The sequence below is a fragment of the Linepithema humile genome, chromosome 4 (assembly GCF_040581485.1).
Source record: "Linepithema humile isolate Giens D197 chromosome 4, Lhum_UNIL_v1.0, whole genome shotgun sequence".
NCBI lineage: Eukaryota > Metazoa > Arthropoda > Insecta > Hymenoptera > Formicidae > Linepithema > Linepithema humile.
In genome coordinates, this window is record NC_090131.1 from 27,948,768 (window position 1) to 27,958,682 (window position 9,915).

The window sequence follows — 9,915 nt, forward strand, 5'->3', positions numbered from 1 at the left end:
GGGAAAATATTATATTAAAATTCTGAATTTTTTTATGCCTGTGTGCGCGTAAATTTTAATTTGCGAAATTGATGGGAAATCCTTTATTCACTTATCACCTATGTAATAATTTAATAAAATAAATGTAGTGCCAAAAGAATAGTATCTACACAAATACAATGGAAACTTTGTTTCGTTGAATTTTGTCGGACGTTTATTTGATTTTATTGAAGCGTACGTGCGATCCTTTGAGTCTTTAGCTCTCTCAACTATCGGAAGAAATAACAGGCGGAACTTTCGCAAACTCTTCTGATTTACGAATGCCAAAGTGTTCTTTGATGTTCAAATAAAAGAAAATTGAAAGGTTGAGAATTGCAACTTTTAGTTTCCGTAACAAATAGAAGTTCCTCGAAGTGTTTGAATTTAGGCTGGAGATACGCAAAGTTTGGTGCAGATAGATGTTATTTTCTAAAAGTGTCATTTTCAGTCAAATGTGTGTCCTCAGTTGTTTTATGGTAATGTCATATGAAAGGTTATTATCTGTGCGAAATGTCGCAATTATTAATGTAATTATATCTAACGGATAATGTGATGTAATTGAAACATTAAACTTGTGGTGAAGTCTGTATACCACACATTCATTAGTAGGTCAGACAAACAAATCCTCTAAAAACAACAAATAATACTTATTTTTTAAACATAAAAGTTTATCGTGCAAATTTTTTTTTATTAAAACAAACTCTATATTTGCAAATATAAAATTCTCATTACTATATTAATTCAATTCGCGCTTGAACAATTCACAATTTCACAAAATTATTTCACTGAACTTACTTAAAGCCACGGTACCCATAATGTACACTTTAAACGCGCATTTAATATTCGAAGAAAGGGTCTTTGAGAGAAAATTTGCTCTCGCGCAAGAAGTTGATGAAAAAGAGATCGTGAAAGAGCAGGCAACGATAGTGCAAACGCGATCGAATCAGTACTGTCTCAGAAGGAAGCCCCATCGCCGTTAACTGGCTCTCTTGGCTCTCTCTCTCTCTATATAGTAGAGATCGCCAAACATGGAGCTGCGATTGGCGCGCTAGCGTGTCTGGTCACGTGCGTACATCTTTCCACGTGGATGCTCTCTGAAGAACACGACAGGCGAGATAAGAAAACGAATGAACACCTCGAAGAGATGTCATGATTTTGTCACGTTTAAAACTACAGTTTTAAATAATTTTTTATCCTCTATTTTAATTATTTTCATTTTTATTCTCAAGTCTGATAAGCCGGATCAGCTTAAGCTCATTCGCACAGTTTGCTCGTTTAATCTTATTTTACAATTTATTAAATTATGCATTTATTCTATTTATTTTGTTTATGATTTTTTAAAAATAGAATTGTATTAGTTTTAATACTGAATTATTATAAAATTATTGTTCCGTTATGTGCATTTTGAGTTTCGATTATACAAATACATTTTCTGGAATATGAAGGAAACGAGTCACTTTATTCGAATCGCAGTACTGCACTGGAAGGGCGATGGAAGCTTGCAGACGGTTACTGACCTATCTTCTCTCATGGTTACAATCTATCTTTGTAAAGACAACCCAAGCAAAATGGCGCTGCACAGATATGGACCCGTGATGTTTTGCGATGCAAACCGTATGGAAGAAAAAAACTTAAAGGTTTCTCGAATACCTATACAGCAAAAAAAAAAAAAATAAACATGTAGAGAAAAATAATAATTTAATATTTTTTGACATTATACTTTTCGTCGAATAATACTAACATTCGTGGCGTCTCGAAATATTTTACCTCACATTACTCTTCAACAGTCGCTTTATCAGAAATTGATAATTAAAATCCAATTAGAAGTCGAGCTTCGTCTAATATCCGTTTTAAATAATTGTAGTTTACTCCGTTATATATGTGAAACGAACTCGAAGGTCAAAAGTTCCCGCGATAACTGACCTAACCGAACGCCCACTCAGGTGACGCCGCGACGTCGCGATGCCCACTGCAAGCTCGCTTTTCGTGCAAGCTCTTTTCTCCCTCTCCGTGCCTTTCTATTTTCATCCATCGTTGACTGTGTGCATATATATATATATATATTTAGAAATCCGCGCTTCACCAAGAACGGCTTTAATTATCATCTCGCGACTCAGCGCTGTTTTCATCCTTCTTTTGCTGCGGCCTTCTGTCTCCAGAGAGCATGAAGCTCTCTTCTCTCACATGTGAAGAAGTACACGCACGAGCACGAAATTATTTCTGCTTTCAGTTCTCTTCTCCTATCACGTTGACGTTCGCACGGGAACAACGACTGATTTTAGAAATCTCGTATTGTCAGCGAGTGACGAGCCACGATCGATCGTTGGAATATGAGTGATAATGGATTCTCAGACCACGGCTGAATATGCGTTCTAGTAACACGGATGCTGAAATAATTCCTAGACAGAAATTCCGTGCTTTCACGAATCGATTTCATTATATCGCTAAAACAAAATACTTTTTAGTAATTTTAATAATTATTAATAATTTTATGATTGCATGAAAGGCTTGCATGAAAGGCAAATCGCTATTCTTGGGTTTAGTTTTCAGTGGACATTTAATCTTATTTTAGTATTATTTTTATTATTTTTAATATATGATTGTCATAAATTTTAGATAAAAAATATCAAAAATGATGAGCACTGTCAATGATACGTATTTCTGTCCATCATTTAATTTCCATTGCTTCAAAGTCCAGTCGCGAATTAATAGAATTATTCCATTTGAATTTTTCACAATTCAACGTTGCACGCGCACAGCTATAATTGACTGAAATCAAACTAGGTAAAAGCCTTCGGACGTATTGACACGGCGCGGAGGAAGTCACCGACCGATCGATCGAAGCGTCACGTAGAACGAAGGATTTTGATGAATTTGCATTTTAAATGGTACGCCGAAATATATGAAATCACGTATGAAGATATGAATTGTAATAGGGTTGCTTTATGAGATTTGCACGCAATTGCATAATTCGAGATAATGATCTTGTTTCATTTCCGCACTTGTGTTCGGTAAGATCTTCATCACAATCAAGTTTCTCCAGGAAACTGAATTCGGTCGACTCGGATTTTGCGCGTCATAAAGGAAGCTTCGAAGAATATCGGCGGCCGGAAATAAGCTCCCTTGAAAGCTCCCAACATCGAACGAATGGTACATAATGTCGAACCGGGCTTTGAGCTTTGTAACAAAGTAATAAGTCCCGAAGCTTTAAGTTCCTTCTGTCAGCTAATTACTTTATCCATCGTGCATCTGCACAAGGACGTTCGTTAATAGATTTTAATTCACTTTATATCTTTGCCAAAGGTCGAAATAAAATCACTCAATAGTTGCGTAACTTTTTAGTAGTTCATAGAGATGCACTTGGCTTGAATTAAAAGTTTCCATTTCGCGAATATACACGTGCGCTAGTTACGTTATGTCAGCGCAGCCGGCACGTTCCGAGCCGGAAGCGACTCGATGAATGGAGTTTATGAGAATCCCGTAGTCGTGGATATTGCGAAGCCGCGAAAACACAGAATAATGTATTGTCACGGAGCACCAAGCGAGTGTGAATACTTGGTCTTATAGATTTTTCCATCATTAATGGAATATGAAAACATGCCGAACGCTGTGTACTTCAATTTGAATGAGTTGTTTTCAATATTCAGATATTGAGCGCACGTGATGAAAATATGTTGAATTAATTAATTTAATTAATGAAATATATTACCGAGTCTCTGTAACATATGTTCCCGTTCTCAGAAAGCTAAATATAATTCATCGAGTTATTAATATCTCCTTATATATAGCTTGAAATCACAACTGTGATTCATTATTACTTATCTTCTACTCTATCATCTAATATAGCATTTGGAGAAAATTTAAAAACTAATACGACATTTATTCCAAGTTTAAATTGCCGAATTGATTTAAAATTCTTTAAGTATACATAATTCAATTGTAATGAAGATTAGGATAAAACAAGTTATGGCTGTTGATATCATCATCGAGCAATATTGCGACAGCGTGTTTCACCGGCACAATTACGCCCATTGGCCTCCCAAAAATTGACTTATTGGATCAGCAAAGTTCCATCGGTTCATTCGGGCAATGTCAGAGCGCGTGCCGGAAACCGGCGAGCTTACATGTGGTAACTCACGATGGCAGAACACTCGCAGGTGACTGTGACTCGCGCAGGGCGTGAGATAGGTTGAATCGCGGACGCACACACAGGTCGCGGGGGCGAGGTTATTGCTATCGCCGGGTTGCACCCCGCGCGCGCGAGCGTCACAACAAACGGAAGCCGGAAGTGGCCGCGGATCGATTCCAGCCCCGGTCGGTCGTGGACCTCGAAAAAGCGGCAGCTCGTCGAGGCGCTGCCGCGGCACGGCACCCGACACGAAACACGGCCAGACTGCGTGGCGACCACCTGTGAGCTTCCTACCGGCGCCGGCGTCGCGACGCCCACGTACTATCCATCGACCGATTCGCTACATGCCGCTCCCCCGAGAGACAGAGTCCGCGTTCCCAGCGTTGGTCAATGACGCTCGCTCTGTGACACTGTCGATAATTTTATAATTTCCCGGCAACATTATCCAGCTGCCATCAAGGGAGCATATTAATAAAAAGCTTTTTTTGTTCTTCCATCAAGTCTCGTTTAAATAAAATTACACCTGATACGATTTTGCACTCGTGTCGGATTATTATTTGGTTATGTCATACACGAAACGTTATTTTGTGCGCTAGTTTGAGTGTAATAATTTTTACAAATATTTCGCGTTACAAAAGATCGATTGAAATATTGAGATACCTGTGATGATGTATGAAGAATTGAAATGAAATTCGAGATATAATTTTGCAAACGTAGTATCAGATTATTTTTTAGTTGTGTGTTGCAACATGAAACGTTATGTTGCGCGTTAATTTAACCTGAATGCTTTTCATAAATATGTTACAAAAAAACTGGTTAAAATATTGAAATAAAATACAATGGTAAATATATTGAAATATAATAGAATTTGTGATATACGAATAGACGGAACATTTCCGAGTAGCGCGATTCTATGAAGATCGACATTACCTCGATTGCAGCTTGCGCTGCATAGTAATCGCTGTAATTACAGTAATTACAACAGTCACGGCCCTTCCGCCTCCGACTTTACTCTCTCAGAAATATTTGTGCTGGACTTGCTTTCAATTTATCGCATGTTTCGCAATATTTTTCAATTAAACGCGTAATCTTAGTTAAGTATATTATAAATAACTTGCAAATGTTTTATCTTCGAAGATTATTGAAGTAAAATAAAGCAAGTAATTTTCTTATCGGGTTTCTTTGATCAAAAATAACAGTTTACAAAATTAAATAAACTATTTTGTTTTGAATAATTTTAAGTGCAATATAGACCTTTTCTATTTAACCTTCATGCATCTCGTGACAATAATAATGTACCGTAAAAAGTTGTAGGCCGCGATGGAAAAAGAGAAGCTTTTATTAGATCGCGGAAATTCTCATGTGAAAAACAATATATATAAAGCTCATGGAAGCTTATATATTTACGTTCTCTATTTCTTACCTCCATCATGGATCACGTAACTCAGGGTCAGATCTCGAAATCCACTGTTCGATATATCGAATAGTTTAATTAACCGAAACACAATTTAATCAATCGCGGTTTGGCAAATGATAAATAATATATCTATAAAATGTGATTTTTTACAAAAGCTATTCAAAATTTTTTTTACACCAATATTAAGCACTAAATTCATACGTAACTAATATTATATTATTGTATTATATTTTAATTGAAATAAAACCCGATTTAATTATCACACACAGCTTTTTATCGAAGATTAATTGAGTATTGTTTCTTATTGAACGATATTTGCTTATGTATTCGCTTATTTGTCATAGAAACAATAGCTGCACTAGAAACACTTGCATCGCGCTTTGCGTCTCGCGCGCGAATAAATCCTGACTCTATGATGGACGCATGATGTCTGTCGGGATCCTTTCTCTTTCTGAAACCGCGAGTTGGCGGTGGATATTCTTGGAAATCGAGGCAAGTAACTTGATAATGTATGCAAAAGCCTTTCGTGTCAAATCTATTTTTATTTTGGTGTGAAATAACACTGTGTGAGAGAGAGAGAGAGAGAGAGAGAGAGAGAGAGAAAGAGAGAGAAATTCGAATGACTATTTTAATATTATATAGAATTATTGACCGATTTTTACTGTTTTATTCATGACGACTCTAGATGGAGAGAAATGTCTCTCGGGATTTTTACGAAGTATCTCTTCTTTGAAATATTGGTCTGTCCATCGGATTTCTTTGAAGTCTAACATTAATCTTTCTCTGTCCGTCATATCAAAAATAAAAGATTATTGCGGAAATTACAGAGCGATAAGGCACACAAAGAATTGTGTAATCCATTGCAATTTCAAAGAAATCGATAATACATCTATTCTCACTTGATATTATAATATCTTTTATCTTCCGAGAGTCTGTATTTTGGATATATGCACAAAGGAATATATTTCTCTCCAACGGTAAGGCTTTGTTTCACTCGGCAATCTTCCGATCGAACCGGATTTCTATTGTATTTCTTCTCGTTCACTAACTGCACTAGTTGCAAGAGCGCGATAACATTTGCGCAACAGTTATATAATTCAAATATAAAGGTAATAATGAGTGAGTTTAAATTCAAGAGGCCTGTGTGTGTGTGTTTGTGTGCGCCTTCCTTTTTTTCATGACAGAGTTCAATGCCACCGCTTGGTGAACGTGACCACATAGTATATGTACATGGTAACTGCAAGCACGCATAGCGTTCGGACCTGAACAGTCCTCTCGATTTTATTCACTGGTCCTTGACTCGATTTTTCGGTCGTTGCAATATAAATACGGGCTGGTCGATAAGTTCAAGGTTCGCGCCATGGCCGAACCGAAGCCTCGCACATTTATCAGCTCGTTAACTGCGCTCCCCTTTCACGTAGTTTGAAACGCACCGCACATTTTTCTCGTTTACGCAAGATTAATTAATGCGCGCTCAAGCGCAAAAGCCATTTTTCAAAATGTGCGCCATTTGTAGCAAATTTATAATTTTGACGAGAAATTAAGTGACATGCGCAATAAATTTGGAAGGAGATTTAATATTTCGCGAAATTCTGAGAATCAATTTGGACGAGATATATTAAATCATTGTGTAATATAAATTATTTAATTATATTTTGGAATAATTAAAATTTTATTATTGTTGTATATTTTATAGATCGAGATATTTTATTTTTATATTGTTTTACGTGTACCGCGTCGCACATACTTTGTTTTTGGTTTTTGTGAAACTTTAAGCCTCTACTTTATGCACACCATTTTGTGTGAATCTATTTCATGCGTTTGCTACACGCAACTAACTGAAAATCGATATAGCTGGCATGGTATTGTTTTGCTAGAAAGTCATTGACCTCGAAACTAAAAAGTAGTACTACGCTTTTGATTGAGATCATGAACCAAGCCATAAATTTTATAATTGGCAATGATCGTTTTGCACACAAAAATTCCAAACGCACACACGTAGATAATTTCATGCTAATTGATTATTGAAATTTTAAATTTAATGGTATTTTTGCAATTTAAATTGTGTTATTGTTTCTGCCGAAATCACATGGAGTTATTAAATGTATACTGATGAAAGATGATAAAAGATTATGATAAAAATTTACGAGTTTTTGGAATTTAAAGTTTGAAAAAATTCATATTGTTTAAACTTTCTCTCATTAATCAACTGTTGAAGGATTTAATTAATATTTTGATTTAGCAACTTTGTAATTTTCATCACATACCCGCTGTGAAATTCCAATTTTACTACCGTCTCATATTTCACATATTCGCGGCGTCAGGATCGATTATCACACCCTAATTAAACCTCCCCCTATTTCTCGCGTCGGTTCGTAATACCGGCAAATTGCCGAAGCTTGCCGGAAGTCAGTACGTCGAGCATGCACGTGACACAAACATTTGCCGATTGCCGCGCGCGCAACACGTAATTCGCAATACAAGACGCTCAACACACAAAGGCTCGGAACACTATAAGACACCTATGAGAAGTTCACACATGGCAGACATACTCACGCGTCCATTAATCGGGGAAGCAACTCTGTGCCATGGGCAAGTCTCGTCCCTGACCTCCCAGAGTCGTCCTGAAGGCAGGACGACTCCTCGTCGCGAAAGGCTTCCTCGTCGCGGTGCTGCGAATTTGTCGTCGGTCGGCTCGCAGGGAGTGAATCTTCACTGAACGAAACAACGTGGCGTCGATAGGCGCTACCTTAAAGCAACGTGCTGCTCGGCGTTAGGCGGATGTAAACAAGGACACCGCCGAGCTTGCGCCCTGTCCGGAAGCTCCAGCCGCTCTTTCCGTCCTTTCCGGCGGGTGGCTTCTTCGTCTTTCCACCCTCTCGCACTCTCTTCCTCTTCCTTTTCTTGTGCGATGCGTATTGCGTGGTCCCTGGTACGCCCGGTACGCGTGTGCGTGCACAATTTCGGTCGGTCCCGGCGAGCGTGCCGGCCGGCTGATCTGCCTCTTCTTTCAGTACGTCTGCGACGCTGCGCGGCCGCCCATGGCGGTGTAATGGCGACGCTCAGTTGGTTATGGGGGTCGCCGCGCGCGCGAAGCCACCCCCATGCAATGTGGAAAGGCGATCAATACCTAACTCCCGCGATTCCCGCTTTTCCACCCCGTGGACGTTTCTCTCTGTCCCCCTTCGTACGCCGTTGCGCCTCTATGTTGATGTCGGTGTTACGCTGCTCGTAGCGGCGGTGGCCGCTGTCGTTGTTGCGTCGAAACTGCCTCATGGAGCGAGCCTCGCTTCGGGGTGTACGACAGTTTCAGGGTTATTACAGGTGGTATGGTAGGGTTAATGCTAGCGCGCCGGTCTTTGTTCTTTTTTTTGCGACCGTGACGCTTCACGACGCTTCGATAAAAAGTGCAAAACTAGCTAGAGGTGGCCGGTAAAGAAATGAGCACTTCATGTAGCCGAAAATTTATTTAGTGTCTTCGATTATACAGTATAATAATTAAATCAGTAAAAATTGATAAAATAGGTAAAAATTTTGTTGTAATAATTCTTTTCACAACTGATACACGCATAAAGGTAATATAAAGATTTTAATCATATTGTAATTATATATCGATTACAATAAAAAAAATCTTATCCGTCTGTCATCTAATGTCTGTCTCTATGTGTATATGAATTTATTGTCTTTTGTTGTGTGCCGTCGAGGAACCCAAGCCGATTCAGCAGTTTGTGTGTGGCGAGTTTATTGATTTTATACGTTATGACTTAAACGGCTCCGTGTAACGATGACTACGGGGTTGTATCGCGGGGTTTGACGACCAAAATGCACCCTCTTTCGAGTGCCTGGAACCAACGCCGACGCGAGGGGTAGATTTAGCTTATAATTACGGATACTTCCCCCACGGACGATCAGCTATCAGGCTGCCTAAACGAGATCGCGACGCTGTACAACGGATAATGGAGGATGTCGTTATTCTTTTGTCTTCGGGTTTTGGTATCGGTTTTCACGAGACATGAATATTCGCGTGCCCCTCGGTCGCTTTTACTGCGCGGCAGCCCGATCGAGAAGATCGCGGTGATGTTATAACGAGGTTAATTTGCAAGCGAAAGTAGGGTAAACTTTTTACGTAGTATCTGCCTCCTAGAGTCGACTGACAAGCTATTTTTATTGTTACGGAGTATCGTAATTAAAGTCCAGCCATTCAGAATTACCGTCCTTTTCCGTGATAGAAAAAACTCGAATAATTATTTATCCGCATCTGGCAAAAGCATTCTTGTACAATTATTAACAAACATATCGCCCCAGTTTATTACTTTCTCATTAATTAGCCTGAAATAATAATATCATCAAT

General features: G+C 38.7%; 1 protein-coding gene across 9 annotated transcripts in view; it reads right to left on the bottom strand.

Annotated features, from left to right (window-relative positions):
- OtopLa (Otopetrin-like a) overlaps positions 1–8,743 on the bottom strand; it is a 29,648-nt gene extending 20,905 nt beyond the window's left edge. For 2 of the 9 annotated variants that reach the window (XM_012376667.2, XM_012376670.2), the window contains exon 1: positions 814–2,020. In XM_012376667.2, coding sequence (XP_012232090.1) covers positions 814–832 — 19 coding nt within the window. In that variant the 5' untranslated portion in view covers positions 833–2,020. Of the gene's footprint in view, positions 1–813; positions 2,021–4,142; positions 4,161–8,116 lie in introns of those variants that run through there. The other 7 variants (XM_067353770.1, XM_012376672.2, XM_067353772.1 and 4 more) reach the window with 7 other exon arrangements.
- Positions 8,744–9,915: the final 1,172 nt, after the last annotated feature.